The sequence below is a fragment of the Lynx canadensis genome, chromosome D2 (genome assembly GCF_007474595.2).
Source record: "Lynx canadensis isolate LIC74 chromosome D2, mLynCan4.pri.v2, whole genome shotgun sequence".
NCBI lineage: Eukaryota > Metazoa > Chordata > Mammalia > Carnivora > Felidae > Lynx > Lynx canadensis.
The window spans coordinates 70,762,696-70,783,587 of record NC_044313.2 but is presented as its reverse complement, the minus strand read 5'-3'; the positions used below and the strand labels follow the sequence as shown (position 1 = coordinate 70,783,587).

Genomic DNA, 20,892 nt, shown 5'->3' with positions numbered 1-20,892 from the left:
CTGAGATCATGACTTGATCTGAAATCAAGAGTCTGGTGGCCAAATTATAGGGTTTTGGAGTGGTGTTAGGAGTCTGAAGCCCACAACAAGGAAGAATTCTTGCGATATCTTGGGGGCAAAAAGGTGACTTTATTAAAGTATGGGGACAGGACCCGTGGGTAGGAAGAGCTGCCCCTGGACTGGGATTGTGGGGACTGACTTGTTATATATACTTGGGAGTCGGGGGTGGGGTGGGGAGGGGGAGGGAAAGTCAAGGAGAAGTTTCCAAAGGATTTTCATATGCTAAAGAAGACTCCCAGGATACTGGAGGCCTAGCTATTGTCAGGCTAAGGTTGGTTTTCCCTCTAGCAAAGCATTAAGACAGTAGCGAGTTCCTGGAGAAACGCTATACTGCACCTGTCTCAACTATTTGTCAATAGTTTATTTGCAGGTTATAAAAACATTTCATTTTACCTGCATTTCCTTCTGCCTCTGTTTCCCACCTGGAGGCTTAACCTACTGAGCCCCCCAGGCGCCCTGGAAACCTTCTTTTTTATACTAACAACTCCCCCCCTCCATACCCCACGCCAAGTACATCCCAGAATGTACTTCAGGACGGGCACAGTGGTCTGGCCTGGGTTGTGCTCCCTCTTTGGCTGATTCTGTTCACTCCCCATTGGAGAAAATGCTCCTCACTTTTAAATGCCTGTATATGTGGCTTTACTTTTGAAAAATCTTTGGGTAGACCAGCTGGAGCGGCTTCGGAAAAGCTCAGTGCCATATAGCTGCAGACAGAGTCCACACTGCTCATTTTAAATGGCACATATTGCCCAACAGTGACTTGCCTGATGCGGTTACCGTGGACACATTCTTGCTGGCAGGGAACGCCACAAAATCCATTACGCCAATCAATGCTGGGCTGCACGTAGCGTTGCCTGTTACTTTCGGTTCACTCCCCAGCGCAAACTTCATTTCAACTGTGGCACACTTTCTTACCTTTTCTTGTCCCCTCACTCCTGGGAATTGTTCCTACGGGCATAATTCAAGGGCAAGAAAAAGCTACCCGCACGAAGATGTCATTGCAGCTGTCTCTAGAATGGCAAAATACTAGAAAGATTTAATACCCCGTTACACAGGAATATCTAAGTTATGGTAGATCGATTTGAGAGACTATTATATAGCAATAAATACAATGATGATAACGATTATGTAGCAAAATGGGAAATGCCATATTAAACATAAGAAGTGGAATAAAAATATGCTGGCTATAGTTTTTTTTTTTTTTTTGTATATACATAGAGACTGGAAAAATAAAGATAGTGGGCTATGCATGAATTTTTTTAAATAATGTCTTTTAAATGTTGTTTTTACAGGGCCGCCTGGGTGGCTCAGTCCGGTAAGTAGCTGCTTTGGATTCTGTCTCCCTCTCTCTCTGCCTCTCCCCTGCTTGCACTGTGTCTCTTTCTCAAAATAGTAAATAAACACTGAAAAAAATTTAATGTTGTTTTCACCAATAAAAATCATACAGGAAACAGAAAATAATAAATACTTGTTTGCTCAATATTAGCTGAACTATTATTGTGTCTCCGTGCATGTGTCTGCGTGTGTGTGTGTGTGTGTGTGCCTGCACAGATGTGTATACGTGTACATGTGTGTCTGCATGTGTGTGTATGGTCTAATCATTTATTTAGTAGATTTAAAACCAGGGTCCTAGGAATCAACACTCAACCCATTTTCATTACTTTTGCTGGATGATTTTCACTAACCTTTTTAACGCCTCTAGTTGTAAATTCATCTGTTTATAGGAAGAACAATTTTTATAGGAGTTCAGTAAGTGTTTCATGGGCACTGGGAAGAGGTCCAACTCCCGTGACAGACATGAGCTTTGTTTCTAGTAGATGCTTTTCAAACTCTCGAGGAAGGGTGCTATAGTGTCAAGAACTTCTTTCGTGTTCCTGGAATAGGAAGGGAAGAAAAGGTGTTCTCCGAACTGTCCTTCATTGCGGTGTCTGTCAGAACTTCCTTTCTAGGGTAGGAAAGTGCGTGGGATAGGTATACTCAAAAGCATACCTGTTGAAACAAAACACTAATGGAATGAGTAGGTCCCCCTAAGGGACAAGAGGGGACAGATGTGACTGTGTTTTCCCACTCCCCACTCTGCCCGCACAACCAGCCTACAGGGCTCTTTGGTCTACTATTCCGAGGAAGAGGCTTTACCGAATTCCCTCACCTAGGATGAGAACTGAGGTCCCAAACGGGACCGAAGTTTTGGTACTAAACTACTGAACGTCGATAGGTGCTCAAGAAAGTGCCAAAACACATCCATTTCTTTCAGGTGATAATATCACAGCGGCACCTGGGTGGCTCAGTCGGTTAAGCAGGGAACTCTGGCTCAGGTCATGATCTCACTGCTCGTGGGTTTGAGCCCTGCGCCCGGCTCTGTTCTGACAGCTGGGAGCCTGGAGCCTGCTTCGGATTCTGTGTCTCCCTCTCTCTCTGCCGCTCCCCCACTTGCTCGCACGAGCGTGCATGTGCACTCTCTCTCTCTCTGTCTCTCAAAAATAAACATTAAAAAAATTTTTTAAGGATGATAATAATTACAGTGATCACGGCAATTACTTGCCTTCAAGTCATTCAATCATAATATGTCATAGTTGTCTTTTTGTCACCAATATGTGGCACACTGTCTCTCCAGCACCATGCTGGGCACACGGTGGGTGCTGAATAGGGAGTGAGTCTTGCATCACCTGGGCCTATGTGCCCTGCTCTACCTTAGGGCCTGTTCCTATATCTCCATGATTTATGTTTTTTTTTTTCTGCAAGAAATTATTTTATTTTTTCTTTTTTTAAAGGTTTATTTATTAATTTATGAGAGAGAGAGAGCGAGCACAAGCCCAGGAGGGGCAGAGAGAGAGAGGGAGACACAGAATCCAAAGCAGGCTCCAGGCTCGGAGCTGTCAGTGCAGAGCCCGACACGGGGCTCGAACCCATGAATTGAGAGATCATGACATGAGCCAAATTCGGACACTCAACCAACTGACCCACCCAGGCACCCCTATTTTATTTTTCAAATAAGTAAATATAACCACGTGGCATAACAATTTTGAAAGAATAGCAGTACACGGGAAAGCAAGTCTCCTTGCTACCCCTTTTCCCTAAGTCACCTGCGTCCCTTTCCAGTGATATCTCTGCAGATACGTATATGCACATAGAAAGATTTTAAAAGCAACTTCAAAGCATTCCATAGTGCGGATATACTTAATTTGTTTAAACAGTTTCCTATTGATTACAAATGAGGTTGCTTCCCATGGTTGCTCTTGCACCCAGGGGTACTGGTAAAAAAGAAACTGAGGTGTATGACGACATTTTAGGAGTTTGGGGAAACAGCAATTCAAATCAGGCAGCCGCAGGCTGGACGAGGCAAGGAGCACTGCACTGGCAGAGACTTGTGTAGAGAAAAGGCAGAAACGAAGCATGGAAAATGCTGACTGGCTGTAGCTTGAAGGCTAGTTGGCTGTTTTGATTGGCTGCCCTTGGGTTTCCATTTCGCGACCTTGAGGCATTTTCAGGCCTAGAGTTTGGTCTGTTTATGTCTGCCACATCCGTCTAACGGCCCCTTGCTTAATCAGATTGGCAATCGAATCAATTGTGTGCACCTGTAAGCATGTCTGTAGCACACTGTGCCTAGATGAGAAATTGCTAGAAGGAATGGGACAAAGAATGGATACTGGGGATATCTAGACATCTATGACTCAGCTGAGACCAGATAAAACTTATAAATTAATTTACAGAGATTGGACAATTTCTGATGACTTCATATCCAAAAGCTTGATGAGTGTTTCTATTTATTCAGTTCTCTTGTGAGAGAACTCTTCCTTCATCTTAAAGTTTCCTTCATCTAAGACTTCCTCATTTCTGACTTAATTTTATTCCTAGCTGTTTTCTCTTCCATTCTTGTTGCTATTAAATAATGTGGTCTTTTCTTTAGACTTTCTCTTCTGATTGTTGTTTGTATATGCAAAGCCCATCGACTTTGATGTGTTAATTGTGTTAAAAAAAAAAAACACATTTCTGTTAATTCTCTTAGGTTTTCTTTCTTTTTTTTAAGTTTATTTATTTTGAGGAGGGGGGGCGGGGTGCTGAGAGAGAGAATCCCAAGCAGGCTCTGTACTGTCAGAGCGAAACCCAGTGTGGAGCTTAAACTCACAAACCGTGAGATCATGACCTGAAGCAGAAACCAAGATTTGGACGCTTAACTGACTGAGCGACCCAGTCGCCCCTCTCTTAGGTTTTCTAGCTTACAATTACAACACCTGTAAAAACTAATGCTGTATCTCCTCCTTCCCAGATTGTAACCCTCAATTGTTTTTCTCTCCTAAATGAATTAGCCAGTATCTCGAGTAAAATATTTCAAGTGGATACCCTTGTCTTGTTCCCAACTATAGTAGTAATATCATTTTCATTATCCTCAGTCAAGAAGCCTGGAATAGAAAATTCCATTGTTTTCTGATTCATTGAAATGGAAAGTAAACACACACACATTTTAAAGCATTGCTTTATTAGAAACGTTTTGTGCAATGTAACTGTACAATCAATCATCCTGTAACAAAAAGATGAAATGGATAAACCTGATACATTTTTCTATCATCCATACTCCAGAAGACCAAAAAAAAAAAAAAATGTTAAAGGTGCACCACGGTTTGGATATCAGCTTTAATTTCATGTAACAAGAGTAAAATTTATGAAGCAATAAATTATATGACAAAATTCACAGATTAGATAAGGTGAGGATATTAAAAATAAAAGTACTCAATCACTTATACAAGGAGGCATTAACCAAAGGGTACAATGTTGTTTTCTCGAATGCTTTCAGGAAGGGTTTCTTTCTTTTTTCTGAATGATTTCTTTTCAGATTTCCAAGAAAATCTCTCCATTGCCAAGCAGTAAATGGTTGTTCCTGGTATGGTTTTTGTAGTGGATTGGGCCTGAATGGTTGATTAGGACAGCAGGGTGGGTAGGTCTGTTGAAGCCTGTCTGAGCTGAGCCGGACTTCTGGGGCTTACCAAGGTGTGGGAAGCTGAGGGTTCCCTAGCAGGATTCCCAAGGTGATCATGCTCATGCCCATGGCTCGAAGCCTCAAAAAGACATTGAAGCATATTAGGAAGCGCATTCTACCCGTCTCTGACCCCTACTGTCACTCCACAGGTCCCCAGCTCTGTGCCTTGGGGAAAGCTCACTGGTCCTCGAAGGCTCTGTTTCGTCATCTACAGACATCTATAGGGCTGATACGAGAATTTAATGAGATAATGATTATAGAGGTCTTAGGACAGTCCCAGTGCACACAGTTGAGCCTTTCCACATTCCTGGAGTGGGGAATCCAGCCTTACTACAGAGGAAGAAAGGTTTCCAATGTTAGATTTGGGGGAACATCATTTCGATCTTGAAATTTCAGGAAGTTGGAAGGAACAGAATTGTTACCAAATGAGATCATGCCCTAACTCAGGCTGGTCTAAGATAAACGGGCGGCCATTTGAATGCCAGCATCTCAGCCTGGTGGGCAGAGTAACCTGTGACTCATTCTGTCATACCACGTCACAGGGAAATCAGACTCCAGGTCACCATTTTCAATCTGCACTTTGGCTTGTGGTCTTGACTGTCTCCGTAAAAGCTTCAATTTGCATTGTGGTTTTGGTGATTTTAAATTCAGGCCCTGACAAAAACTGTCCTATATTATGGTTTGGAACACAAGGTCCCGGGTCCTCGAAGGTCACAGTGGCTGAAGAAGGGACTTGTCCTGAGGAGGTCATGTGGCCAGAGGAAACATGCTGGCCTTTAGCAGGCTTCCTGGTTGACTCTGACAGCAGCATAAAGTACAGATGGGTGGCAGCACGTGGTTAGAGCATCATTCACCTGCCCTGATACTTACTCAGGCGTCTCGACAAAGAAACAAACACACTGTTCACTTGGAGGTCCTAGAGAACTCTTATCTGGGGCACATTGACAGCTGTTATTAGCTTCCAGAATTTTCAAATACGTCATGACGTCACAGAAACACTCATGATGGTATCTGAGTAACACGAAACACGTGGCTTAGTGCCTGTTAAGATGTCTTGTGTCTGGGAGCCTTCCCAAAATGATGCATGTCAAAGTAGACATTTGTTACTGGTGATATGGTCAATCCTGACTCTTCCCAAGTTTGGCTTCACTGGAATTAATTCAAGGATTCAAGGATTCCAAGCGGCATGTCACAAGGACATCACACCTTCCTGACATGATCATAAATAATTCACTAATTTGGTCCATCATTTAAAAAAACAAGAATTCCTAGAGCAAATTAATTATACTTATTATTGAAATGTGTACAGTGTATTTTTTTAAACGCTCAAGATAAAATTGAGGAACCACAATCAGCAAATTCACATGTTGTGCTTTCGCTTTGTTCTCTGGACCCTGGCCAGGTGCTGGCTGAAGCAGGGCATCTCTTTGAGGACACGAGTGCTGCCCAGCACGGGAGGCTTCGCAAAGCACCAGCTGGCTTCCGGAAATGACAGTGCGATTTCAGGAAATGACAAGAACTGTCCAGCCCCCACGGATCCTAACGAAAGGAGGGCCATCACTATTCTTGTAAGTATAAATGAGAACAGAAGCAAAAAAAAAAACAAAAACAAAAACAACAAAAAAAAGAAAAACCAAAAAACCCTCAACAAATCAATTAGACTTATCAAACTGTGGCAAGCAGTTCCTAAGCTCAACACTGTGCAAAAGCTTGAGTCTGGCTGCTGTCACAGCCGTGTACATGATGGAAATCAGTATTTGTTTGGACCATGACTTCCCCCAGAGAACGCGGTGCTGCACAACATAGATTGGCAGGGTCTTAATAGGACTTTAATAAAATCTATGATCCATTAAAGTGTAGGTTAAACCAAAAAAAAAAAAAAAAAAAAAATCAAGCGGGTTTCTTTACTGAGCTCTGTCCCAGTCTGATATGCTAATGTGCACTGTGGCTCTCCAACCGGAAATGATGGCATGGCGTATTTCCCAAACGGATCTGACCGAGGGAGACCCGTTCATTTGTGGAGCATCTCTTAGAGGCTGCTGTGCTCCCTGCACCTTGGGAAATGCTGGCTAATTGAACGTAGCCTGTTTTACAGCTGCCTCCGCAGGGAGGGGCCTGCAATGCCCCACATTACTGAGTATTTACTACCTTACAGAGGCCTGTGCTGCCTTCCTGAGTACTGCATTGCCTTCCTGAGTATGCACTGCCTTCCGGAGTATGCACTGCCCCACTGAGCAGGCACTGACTCAGTGCAGAATACTATACCGCACTGAAGGTTTCCACGTCGATGCCCTGCCTGGCACTGAGCCAAACAGGTTTGCGAGGAAAACGGGAGAGGCCCAGATGTTTAAACATGTCACCCGATCCCTTCATGCCCCTGCTCCCCCTCCTGCTGTCATTGCGGGTGAACTTCGGGATGTCCCGGTGAAACACCCTTGCCGCACAAACAGGTGTTGTCACGATAGGAAAACCGAATGACTGTACCTCACTGACAGGCTGTTACTTTAAAGGAATCTCTTTTGGAATTCTTCATATTAATTCTTCTGAGATTTTAGTGACTCACAGGAGAAGGGGAAAAGCTGTTAATTCCAGATTCTGGGGTTAATTAGCCTTCTTATATCATGTGCCTGTAGGAAAGTATAACAGGTGTGGCGAGAGAGAGACTTACTTTAGTTTCCTTGTAACGGGTTCTTAAATCAGGAGATATTTTAATTGCAGCAGAAAGCAAGACGGCACAGGGAAAGGGACATTTTTCTAGCAGGATTCACCCCCGACTTCTGTCTAATGGGGGCTGAGACGAGAAGACGCTCAAGTCTTGCGCAGAAGACTCGCGGTAGGGACACGGGGCAGGTGCCTCTGGCTGACATTCGGAAGGAAATTCAGATCGGTCCCCTCCTGTATTCCCATATGCGGTCTCCAGGATCTCGGCCCCAGGAGAGCCAACAGGGACCACCTCCCTGCAGGGAGCCCTCCAGGCCCTATCTCCACAGTGGATTCAGGCACATGGGTCATGCAGGGGAGGTGAGCGAGGCCTCCCACGCATCTATATTGATGGCGTGGCCACTCCCCCTCCGCCCCCCACGCTGTCCTGCTTCAGACCTGAGCTTCCCGGACACCAGCTGTCACACAGGAAGCTGAGGCCTCTCTTTCTCCCGCCTCCTTTGCTGGCTGGAGCTGCAGGATCATGGCCTGCAGAGTTTCCTTCACCATCTGGAGCTCCCTCTTGAGAGACTGTGCGAACGTTGTTAAGGAACACACGCGAAGGTGACGGGCGGCCCTCCGCAGCCTCCCAGGGATCTCATAACAGCACGTGTGCCTGCCGGAAGCAGATGGGCACTGCCATCTAATTGCGGTGTCGAGTTCTCCCAAATTGTAGGAATTAAATATTAATACAAATTTTACACTTCGTGCAAGAGCGATTGCAATCTCTATGAGGCCTGAGGTTATTAACTCTCTCAAGGAAGGTTTCAAAACGGAAAAGGGAGACTCAGCTCTTAGACCGAAACAGATGGCCAACTGGGATGCTCCAAGATGTTGGGTCAGCCTGACTGACTCCTGCTAAGGCCCAGGCTGGGGCGGGGCAACTCTTCCCGGTGCTCAGACAGCCGAAAGGGCAGAAGGCTGGAAACGAGAGCGTCCTCAAGAAATCTAGGATTTGGGGGCCACCGTGGGTCTGGACTTATGTGGGCCGTAAGTCACCTTGTGCAAATCACTTGGAACCTCAGTTTTATCGTGAAACAATGGTTTCTAGGCCCCTGTCGATTCCCCTGTGCCGTCGCCTGTCATTTATAACCCCCAGCTACTTGTGAAATAGCCGTTCAGCCCACTCAAGATTTGACAGAATGCAGGGAGCTTGCCTTTTCTGGGTGGGCTGGTTGGGTTTTCCATCAACTGTTGGGTTGTTAGTTTCCTGACCTGTAAAGTTGCTTCTCCCATAGAGAAAACCATCGCAGAGAACTTAGCAAATAATAAACAAGGCTGTCATTCTCTTAAGAAATGAGCCCTTTCCTGGGACTACGTTTAACAAATGGTGGTTTTTCTCTCCATGGTCAGGTCCCTGTTTCCTCTTGTACCTGGAGTCAGAACAACTCAAAGATGAACGGGATGAGAGACAGATGACATCCTTTTCGATTCATAAGCAAATTAATTTAACTTCATCCAAGAGGAATGAAGGGGGATATGGAAATATGTCAGTTAAACATCACTTCAATACTGTTAAGTCATCACATGAGGTCAGACGACTCAAACATTACCAGACCAGATATGAAGAAAACAGAAAGCTTTGGGAAAAGTAGATTATAGAGATCTTAACCATTCACAGCCTGTCAAGGCTACAATGTTGTTTTATTTAAGTACAATGTCAGTGCAATGTCAAGAGAAAAAGAGCCCCCCAGGTTATGACTGTAGAAAGCTTTCTCTTTCTTTTTTAAATAAAGAACTCCGGAGGATCCTGGGAGTTATGCAAATGAACTTGTCCTAAGCAAAAATGCTGAACCACCCTGAGAAGCTTCCGGCAGCTTTTCTTCCTGAAGCTCCCCTCCAGACTTCATCTTTCGTGTAATTTACATTCATTGACTATGATGGTTCACTCCTTGCACTTGAGCTTGAGGGGAATGAGGGTGGGGATAAGCGGGTGCAAGGAAAGAAAGAATCCAATATTTATATGTATTTTTCTTTCTTTTTGAAAAGGCTTCATTTTCCTCCATTTCTCTGGACAGCTCTGCTAATCTTTAGTGAAAACATACATGACTTTGTACGAGTAAAAGCATAAGTGGTCCCAGACTAACTACCAAGCTGCAATTTAATCACAAAATTATGTCACATTTATAAAGAGTAAGCACAGAGCTTAAGCAGTGTATGAATCCTGACAAATTCCTGAGATGTAATTACCTTTGATACTCAGCCTGGGACTACACGCCCCTATTGGTAATAGGCTAAAAGATGACACAGGTTTTTGAGAGAACCGACCCAAAATGAGATGCTTTTTAAAGAACTTGTACAATTTCTACAGCTACACGCCCCTATTGGTAATAGGCTAAAAGATGACACAAGTTTTTGAGAGAACCGACCCAAAATGAGATGCTTCTTCAAGAACTTGTACAATTTCTAAGCCCTCGCAGAACACACTGAAAGGTTTCTTAAAAGAGACCGAGGGAGAAGCCACAAAGGAAGAAGGCTAAGTAACAGAATTAAACTAGCACATCAGCCCTTCACACGACAAGCTGCACTGACACAGAGAAGCCAGAGGATAGAGGTTGGAGCAAATGATCACCAGCAACAGAAAGCTGGCAAATCACTTGATGTTTTCACTGTCTCACTCAGAAACTGCATATGCTAGGGAATCTCTCCTCTACCTTCTAGAAGGGATGCCGCTCGATTCATGAACTATTTAATAAGCAGCTTATTAAATAGTTCATGATCTTCGTAATGAAATAAATTCACCATTCGATCTTCAACAAATAAAATAAAAATAAAAAATAAAAATAAAACACATAGTCTCATACCTTCCTCACAAGGCTAGAGTTAAAAGAAATATTCTTTTTTCTTGTGAGCGTATCGTGCCTTTTGTGAGGCACTATTAGACTTAAGGTTTATGCACTAATGTAGCAGATACAGCAAATACCTCAGGCTCTGTCAAAGCAGGACTGGATATCGAGATCCTGGATGCCTCATTTAGTGAGCCTATGGAGTAATGATCATCAGAATGATTAAAATCATGTTTTTATTACAACAAGTGTTGGCGAGGACGTGGCGAAAAAAGGAACCTTCACGCACTGTTGGTGGGAATGCAAACTGGTGCAGCCACTGTGGAAAACGGTATGGAGGTTCCTCAAAAAAATTAAAAATAGAATTACCATGTGATCCAGTAATTCCACTATTAGGTATTTACTAAAGAATACAAAAACACTAATTTGAAAATATGTATGCATCCCTACGTTCATTGCAGCATTATGTACAAGAGCCAAATTATGGAAGCAGCCCAAGTGTCTACCGATAGATGAATGGATAAAGAAAAAGTGGTGTGTGTGTGTGTGTGTGTGTGTGTGTGTGTGTATAATGGTATAATGGAATATGACTCAGCCATAACAAAGAATGGAATTCTGACATTTGCAACAACATGGATGGATCTAGAGTATTATGCTAAGTGAAATAAGTCAGTCAGCGAAAGACAAATAGCATATGATGTCATTCATATGTGGAATTTAAGAAACAAAACAAACCCCCAAAACAGACTCTTAACTATAGAGAACAAACTGATGGTCACCAGAGGGGAGGTGGGTGGGGGGAGGGGGGAAATAGGTGATGGGGATGAAGGAGTGCACCTGTTGTGATGAGCACCGGGTGAGGTATGGAAGTGTTGAATCACTATGTTGTACTAATATAGCACTGTATGTTAACTATACTGGAACTAAAAAAAAAAAAAAAACTAAAAATGAATCATGTTCTTATTTATAAAATACCTCCTTCTAACCAACCTGGCGGTGTGATGCCTTATTAAATAGAAGTTCCAAAACATTTTGAATGCGCTAAAATGGAAGAGAATCCAGGATAAAATGTGGAGTGGGGGGGTGGGGTGGGGAGCAAGTTACAGAACAATTTATATGAAATTATCCTAATTTTACAAAAAAAAAAAAAAAACCAAAAAACCAAAAAACTCTAGACAGAAGTGATTTCTACCTAGAAAGGTGCCTTACAAGGACACAGTGGTAAGCTTCTAGGTATTGGTCCTGGGAGGAATATGTAGCCTTTCTCCCCCATACTTCTGTAATCTTCAAATGGACACACATCCTTTTATATTTAAATCAATGTGTTTACAAAAGAAATCACTTGAAAGGTTCCGCCATTAAGCAGTTGGGGAAATAAAACAGAAAAAGATCCTTGTTCTTTCCTTAACTCATTCGAATATTCAAACATCTCCTGAGCTCCTGCTGTGTACTAAGAAAGGTTCTGGATATAAGAAGCAGATGAGTGTAGTGCTAGTGCGTGGAGCAGACCGTAAACCCGTATGGGCAGGTATGTAGACTGTGAGATGGGTTAAACCCGTATGGGCAGGTATGTAGACTGTGAGATGGGGGCCATGGAGGGTTGGAGCAGGGCAGTGGCTGATCGCTTTGGCCACTTTCATCCCTAATAGGCTAAAGGGGGCAATGGCAGAAGCATGGAGATGAGAGGAGGTGGTTGCAATAAAAGGCAAGAAAAGGTCACATACTGAACCTGGGTAGTGGCCATGGAGGTGAGAGGTGACCAGATCCTGCATATGTTCGGAAGGTAGAGCCGACGGCATATGGTGATGGACCAGATGTGGAAGGCGAAAGAAGGAAAAGGCATTGAGAATGACTCCCAGATTTTTTTTTTTATCTAAGCAATGAACTTATAATTTATCCAGGAGGAGACTGAGTACGTGTTGGACTTTTTTGAGGGTGGGGAGGAATTTTTGGAAAATGCTACTTGTCAGTCAAGGGGAGAGGTCGAATAGGAAGTGGACATGAGTCTGAGGTTTGGGGTGAGATCCAGCCTGCACACATGTACTTGGAGGTTATATTGAAAAGCAGATTTTAAAAAATATTTTCATACTTTCTCATTGTATTCCATTTGATACAGCTAACCAAGATCTTGAGGCTACTAAGTGATTGAATCTAGAGTCAGAATGTCTGATTGCCAGTCCAATAAACTCAAAGTGGAAGCCCACTGACATATTTGGCCTTCCTTTTTATCCAAGTGCTGAGCAAATAAAGTACACCTCCTGTAAAAATTACAGGAATTTTAGGTATATATGATAGAGGTGTTCACTACATCTAAGTATAAGAGAAAGTCTCGAAGAGCTGAATGATTCTTGTGACTCCTGTGACATTGAGACCTCTATATAGCTAAATAGAAATTTCCCCTGTAACAGATATGTCACTAGATATCTGTGGCATCTAAGAAAAGTAGCACATTAATTACAATAATGGCACAAGGATTAATATGCCAACATCTTTAAAAACACCTTGGGAACCCAAAACCATTCTTTACCACTTTGGGATAGACTATACACATATTAAGCAAGGGTCTAAGTTCTTATACCCTTGCTAATAAAATAAGGCAAAATATGTTTGCAATGAGCAAAGAAGTAAGCCAGTTAAGTCAACTTTCACAGATGTCATCCAGGAATACAGTGGTAAGACGATATTGCCAGTTGGGGAAGCCATTTGCAAAGACCCTCAAATTCTTTCAAAGAGGCTTTTTGTTTACGTTTAATAACCGTTGAGGGTTTGACTGTCAACTGGGTTTCCAAGCAATCTTTTAGTAGCTTGGTCAAAAGTAGGTCAGTTCATCTGGTCTGGTTCAATTCAAAAAGAGACAACAGTATTCCTTTGAAACAGCCTCTCATTTGCTAAAGTGTTTCTCCGGGATCAGTAGTGATGCCTTCCCAGCCACTGTGGCTGACAGTGAGAGGATTTACCTTCAGGAAAAAGGAAGGCAAGGAACACCGTTGCTGAAGAGCTAAGAGGAAAGCCTCACCCATACACGTGTCCTGCCTCAGTGGGGTTGATGCTCTTACAGGAGAAACTCTTCATGGTGCCCACCAAGTGCCCAGTTCGCAGTGCGCCAAGCCAGCAGGAGGACAGCCCGGTGTCCACACCGCCTCCTAGGCTTCCTCTCCCCACCCGGCTCCCTTTGGTGGAAGCCCCTGGAAGAAAGAAAAAATCCTGGCCACCATATCCGCATCTGCCCAGCGCACACGATGCCTTCAGGGACAACCTCTTAAGGTCTGTTTTCTTATCCGTAAGATTCCCAAGTAGAGTTAGTTCTGTGATCCTCATGGTGTCTCTTCCAGCCTTTTAGCTCTTCAGGGGAAAACATTTCCAAGAAGGCACAGCAAATCTCCCCAGACTCCTGTTACTTTTGTTTAAGCTCCACATTGGAAAGTTGAGCCAGACAAGGGATCGTAGGGGGATGTGATGTTTGTGCACGCGCCTGGCTGTATTAGAGCATTTGCATGCCATCAGGCACCACCAAAACGAATCGATTGGGCACCATGCATTCCAAATAAGCAGAGAGAACAGAATTCCATGATGGTCTCCCGGACATGGATGCAAATAGAACCAAAAGAGAAGCAGCCGGTCCCATCTCATCTGTGATTCAGAGGTGGGCAGAACTGCCCTGGGGGCTTTGAAACATGTCCAAAGTGTCCCAATCTGAGAGGCACTCTTCCTTTCCCCTCTGGAAGTGTGTTGTAGACGTTGAAGGAGAAAAAAAAAAAAGAAGAAATCTGCTTAAAAAAATCCACCTCACTTGGATAATTTTCAGTTAAAGCATTCTGAGCATGGAGGAACCGTTCAAAATGGTTTTCAAAACAGAACTGCTAATTAGGACCCCAAAGGACTGTGAAATTGCACTAGAGACTCAGACTAATGCTCTTGGAAATCCCGACTTGAATGGCAGGGGAGTCACGCCTCCTGTCCTCTCCTCAGGCACCAGGCATGAGTCACTTCCGTGATGCCGGCTCTTGCAATTAATGGTGGAGACTTTTTTCAGACACTTGCCGGTACGGTAGCAGTCACAGGTCTGTGTCACCGTCTGGTCATGCTACGTGTAATTTAGTGAGTCCGTCAGGATGATGAAGACACGGGGTCTATTTTCTTTCCCTTCTGGGAGCTGTCAATCCAATGTCTTCTTCATAAAAGCAGGACACTCCCAGTAGGCTGCCCAAAGCCCCAATATCCAGTCAGGATGCCCAGGGGATCTGTCTGGAAACACATCCCCACTGTCGACGAGTGGTCCAGCCCTCTGTTGACACCTTACTAACAATGCTTTCTCACATGCATGGGCTTATGTGGAAGCCCAGTGCCCTCCACATGCCAAAAGAGCATTCGTAGCATCCAGGGCTGGAATCTTCTGGACGTGGACATTCACTGTGGACGCACGTTAATCACGTTCGCGCCATATCATCTGCGCGCTAGGCTCTGGCAGAGTGCTTAATGGAATCAAACAAAAACATTACACTCACTGTGTAATTCTTCCGTGTTGTTGATGGCAAGCTGTTTCTTTCAACTGTACTCAGCTTTGTATCTTTGATCAAGAAAGGAAACACCAACCAGTCAGAGTTTGGCTGGCGGATTCAGCAGCCTCTTTGAACCTGTAGATAAGGTCTAATTTGAAACAAGGGCTTTGGTTTGTGCAGGGAGCCTATGCAGAGCCTTGTAAATATGTCTTTCTATTTTAAGGTGCCATACCCCACTCCAATCTAAGGGCTGTGTTGTATGAGTTCAAAGATACCTTCTGTGTGTTTGCTTTCAGTCAGTGACACAGAACAAAGTTTGGGCTTCAGAGGAAAGTTTGGATTGAAATCCATATGGTAGTACAGATTTGCTTTGAGGGGTGGGGAGGGGAGTGTCTTCAGTACCTAAAACAGTGTTTCCCAGCCCTGGGTTGACATGCCCCCCACTACGTCTCCGCTTATCTCCGCAAGGATCGGCAAAATTCTCAAAAACCCTAACGTCAATGAAATACTTTTATTATACCTTAAAAACTTTAGACTATCTCTGTGTCCACAGAACAGGCCTGACCACTTCCTTAGAGGTTGAGCTACCTCCCAAATGGACCGAGGACCATGGAGCTTGCCACTCATTAGAAATGACCCCGGATGAGTCACGGAATTGCTAAGCCTTGGTTTTCTCAACTTTCAAGTAGGAATAATGAACCCTAGGCGTCTATGGCTGTTTTATTAAACTTAAATAACTTTTCATACAGGCCACTGTGTGGTGACCAGTGGAGTCATTCAAGCATCATGACGAAATAATGGAGTACGCCTACCTTGAAAGGTCTTACATATAAACGGGATGCGGCTGAGGCTTTTGACACAAACGCTGAAAATGTTGAGGCAAATGGACTTGTAGAATGTCATTTTCTACCGAAAACCTAGCACTTGTCATGTCCAAACAAGTTCAAGATTTTTCCTGAATCTAGCCTCATGAACCTGCTGGGCACGTGTCACACTGTTGCAGACGAGAAAGCTGACTCATAACAAGGCTTTATCAATTGTCCACGGTCTTACTGCCTCTGAATCTTGGATTGGCTGGAGGACGACTTATTTACACACAGCTCTTTACCCTCCCAGCCTCCGTCCCTGCCACTTGACCCTATTAGGGAGAAAACCTAATTCCCTACAGACAAACTCGACTATTAATTTTAGAAAATTTAAGTCTCCAGATCAACACAGACCCTGCCTGCTGCCCTCAGAATTGCTACCTGACATCACTGTAAGCCCCACTGGGGAAGCTCCCACCTGCCGGGCTGGGGCCAGGCACCCCTCTATACACATTGGCTCTCTGCAGTGCTTTGCTCCCAGGCACAGAGACTCAGTTGTCCATTTGCTGGAGCCCATGTCCCCTTAAAGTACTCAAATTTAGGTGACCCATGAACATGGAATAAGCAAAAATGCAAAAAATTCTTCTGCTGTTTCTTTGGCCAACTTTCTAACAATGGCTTAAACACCAGTTTTGTAAGAGGCAGGAGGTTATGAAGAACATAATGTCTGCTTTTAAAAATCTACCTTGAGCAACGTGAAAGTAACCACTGATTAAGCTGAAGAAATTTCCTGCTAAGTTTAATAACCTAGGTCTAAGATTTAAGGTTATAATGAAGAAGGAAACAGCGTTGACTCCATCATTAAACTGTGGATCTGAATATTTGTGATTACGATTAGTCCTTGACCATTCAAAGCTACTTACACACACACACACACACACACACACACACACACACACACAGAGTCACTCAAGATAAAGTATAAAAAGAGCTGGAATTCTGAAAAGTAAATCAGCAATGAGAAGAATACATTTCCCACATTATAGCTACATTTCCCGCAAACACACGTAATTAGAGTCGCACTACTGAATAGAAAGTATGAGTGAACGGAGAAGGGTTTTTGTCTAGAGACATGCCCACTTCTGATTGAATCATTGAAAACTGACAGGATGGGGCTTCATACCCCTTCATCCATCCACTCACCCTTCCATTTGCCCTCAAAATAACTAACCAGAACTGACGGCGTCCACCCATCAGCCCGGGATGTAGGGCTCCATACGGACACATAACGATGCTTCAGAATGTTCTCCTGCCACCTTGCTCAGTGGCAACTGGTGTTGGTGAAGGCATCCGCGGATGGGACACCAAGTATGTGGAGTCTCGTGCAAGAAGAAATTGAAAGGGAATGATCCAAAGTCCTGTCAGTTATGACACTCTACTGCTCATTACAGAGCAGGATTGTACGGTAAAGAAAACCAAAGATGGATTTGGGTTTCTTGGTACAGAGAAGCCCCTAGAAAACTGAGCCAGTCCACGTCACCACCATCTGAGCCCCACAAACCCAGCTTCCCACCTGCTGAAAACTGCATTTTGTTTTGGCCTTGTGTGTAGGTCTGAACTTCATGGTTAATTTTTAACGGTCAGGCTTAATCATCGAAAATGCTGAATTACCAAAAGCTAGAGAGAAAATGTCGCACACAGGATTATCTCCGAGATCTAAGGTGTGCCGTGCTATAAATAACAGCAGTACCTGTTTCCATGTGCTAGGGCATGGAAACACTGAGTCTTTTTTTAAGACTTGCTTTTACAAAAGAACCTAGCAGGTGCTTAATCTGCACGATGAAAAGGATATGAATGAGATCTTCATCATGACTGTGAATTGCCGCGTGCAGCTGATCTTCCAAGTGCAAGAGCTTCTTGTCGATGGCTTCACATTTTTCTCCAAGTTCAGCAGAAAGGACCCAAGATTCCTGGCCAGAGAAAAAGAGCAAGATCACTCGTAAGCTATAGACTTTTTCGGAACCATGAACCCATCTGTAGTACCCAGTGGTACCCAGAGGAAAGACCTCCCAACAGAGCTCTCCCGGATTTGCAACCCAGGAGAACCATGCCAGAACCTCTGACTTCCCTAGAGGTCATTCTTGAGACGACATGGGCCGATTTCAGTTTGTTACCTACCGAATGACGAGCTCTACAGGTGACCTCCCTTCTGTGGTCATTTCAAAGGTTATTTCCAGTATGTCAACTCCTCATGTCGAATTATCAAAGGGGAAGCATGAGTTTTCCAGCAGCATCCATAGGCAAACTCACATTAAAATAGGAATTCTAATCCAAGGGAGGCTGGGGTGAGTCACAGGAACAACCAGGTTGACCTGTGAAGCTACTCCTTTAAGAGCACAGGGATCTAACAGAACACTGGGTATTTGTTTACACACCAGTCACAATCCCTGAAAGTTAGACAGTTAAGGAGACTCTATTTTATTTTTTATTTGTTTAAACGTTTATTTATTTATTTTGAGAGAGGGAGAGCTAGAGAGCCAGCAGGGGAGGGGCAGAGAGAGAGGAAGACAGGGAGTCCCGAGCAGGCTGTGCACTGTCAGAGCAGAGCCCGATGGGGGGCTCAAACTCATGAACTGTGAGATCATGACCTGAGCTGAAACCAAGAGACGGATGCTTTAACCGACTGAGCCACCCAGGTGCCCAATTAGGGCGACTTTAGGTGTTTGTTGTATATGCAGCTGCTGCTGCCACGACCACGGCTGCTAATTTGCTCTCTCTTTTACCCGAGCACAAGCCCCATAAGAGCAAGGTGGATGGTGTCTTGCTCACTGTGGGGTACAGAGCTTCTGACGCATGGCGGGCACAAGGTATCCATTGGTTCTGTGAATGAATATCCAAGTCGTGGAGCTCCTTCCATCCCAGTGCTCCCCCTTCAAACTTCTGCCCCACACATGAACCCCGAAGTGCCCTCTTTATCTCACTTGCCACCACAAAACCACCACAGAGCAGAGGCCACACTCTCCCCTCTCACAACCTGCCACTAGGCCCACCCCCGTTGTGTCCCCTCATACCCTTACACACAGCCGCATTTTGGCCGACTGGATGGCCCCGTTGCCTTCTGGCACACCATTCCGCCTGCCATTCTGATCCGCGTTAGGTTCTCACAGGCATGGGCTATCCACTCATCCCAGACCCTCAAGCACATGACCTGGCATAGAGAAGCCCACAGAGTTTTAAAAGAAAAGAATGAACAAGGTCAAAAAAAAAAATGAGAGGAAATAGGAAATCTTAGAATAAGGGAAAAGGGAAAAAAGCAGCATTATGCTTAGTGAGAGAGGCCAGACAGAAAAAGACAAATATTGCATGATATCACTTCTTTGTGGAATCCAAAAAGGCAACTTAGTAGAAACAGAGCGTAGAATAGTGGTTAGCAGGGCCTGGAGGGTGGGGGTGGGAGATGTTGTTCGAAGGGGCAAACGTGTCTCTAGAAGATGAATAAGTCCTAAAGATCTAATGCACGGTACAGTGATTACAGTCAATAATACTATACTATAAACTTCAACAATGCTAACAGACTAGATGTTAAACATTCTCACCACAACCAAGAAATGATAATTATGTGACGTGATAGAAGCGTTAGGTAAAGCTGGGGTGATAATCATATTATGATACATAAACATCCCAAGGCAACATGTTGCATACCTTACACCCTGTTCTATGTCAATTATATTTCAGTAAAAAAAAAAAAACAAAAAACTAATAACAATACATAAATAAATAGATAAATAAGCAGCAAAAAGTAGACTCAGAATTAAAATCTAACCAAATGTAAAAGTAATATTTTCCCAACCCAGAGTGAAAGTCTTAAAAAGTATGCTAAAAAGAATTTTGCACAAGGAAAAGAATTAAGATATATATTTAGATTAAACTGCAGGGTTACGACCAAAGCTACAATTAATACCCAACAACAACAAAATGCCCAAGTGTGGTGATATTTACTGTTAAAAAGGCCTTAGAGATCCTGAGTTATGTAATATTATAATTGGAGGCCATGAATAATCATTAAGTCCAGATATGTAATTTAATATTCATTATATTAACTCCACAATGCTTTTGAGTTTATATCCCAATTGGTCCACTATCTTAGAATAGAACAGGGCTAAGGGGAACGACAAATAACTATTGCAAATATTGGAGAAGTCCTTTATACTGCAAGTAAATGTATATACAGAAGGGGAAAAAAATCTAGTGACAACCTCATACAATTTTCAAGCACAAATGGACACAATTAGACAAAAAGGCACGTGAAGCGTGCACGAAGGTCTGCCCATAATTGACCACAGCTGGGATGACGGGAAGACAGCAAATATGTAACAATCACATATACATCCATATTTTACTGATCCTAAAAGTAATAACATTATCATTCAAAGATGCAGAATTACAAGGCAGACAAATTGCATGGAAACAGAGGCCGTGGGCACTGAGCGACGCCACAGTCATGCATGAAATAAAGGAGACATGATGAAAAAGAGCATCTGGAGGAAAACGATGGACAGAGGTGAAACCACAAGTCCTATGCGGAGAAAAGCAGAGCGCTTTTGTTTTTAATCTTTATTTTTGAGGCAGAGAGAGAGACATACACACAGAGTGTGAACAAGGGAGGGGCAAGGAGAGGGAGACACGGAATGTGAAGCAGGCTCCATGCTGTCAGCACAGAGCAGACACGGGGCTTGAGCTCACCAACCAGGAGATCATGGCCTGAGCTGAAGTCGGATGCTTAACCAACTGCGCCATCCAGGTGCCCCAGAAAAGCACAGTGTTTTGGGGGAAAATATATACGACTGAAAATACACTTGAAGAGAGGGAAAAGTATAGGCTCGGAACATGGACCCGAGGAACAGAAAGTATATAAGATGCAGCCAAATGACTTAATCCTCATCTTCAGGCTCAGGGCCACCTGGTGGGTTGAGCGTCCGACTTTGGCTCCCGTCATGGTCTTGCGGTTCATGAGTTCGAGCCCCACGTCGGGCTCTGTGCTGACAGCTCAGAGCCTGGGGCCTGCT

General features: G+C 43.9%; 1 protein-coding gene across 1 annotated transcript in view; it reads right to left on the bottom strand.

Annotated features, from left to right (window-relative positions):
- Positions 1-4,520: 4,520 nt before the first annotated feature.
- DISC1 (DISC1 scaffold protein) overlaps positions 4,521-20,892 on the bottom strand; it is a 286,754-nt gene continuing 270,382 nt past the window's right edge. Inside the window, exons 12-13 of the mRNA XM_032595167.1 lie at positions 17,679-17,796; positions 4,521-8,268 (exon numbers count right to left, since the gene is read on the bottom strand). Of these exons, the coding sequence (XP_032451058.1) occupies positions 8,129-8,268; positions 17,679-17,796 (258 nt within the window). The 3' untranslated portion in view covers positions 4,521-8,128. The remainder of the gene's footprint in view (positions 8,269-17,678; positions 17,797-20,892) is intronic.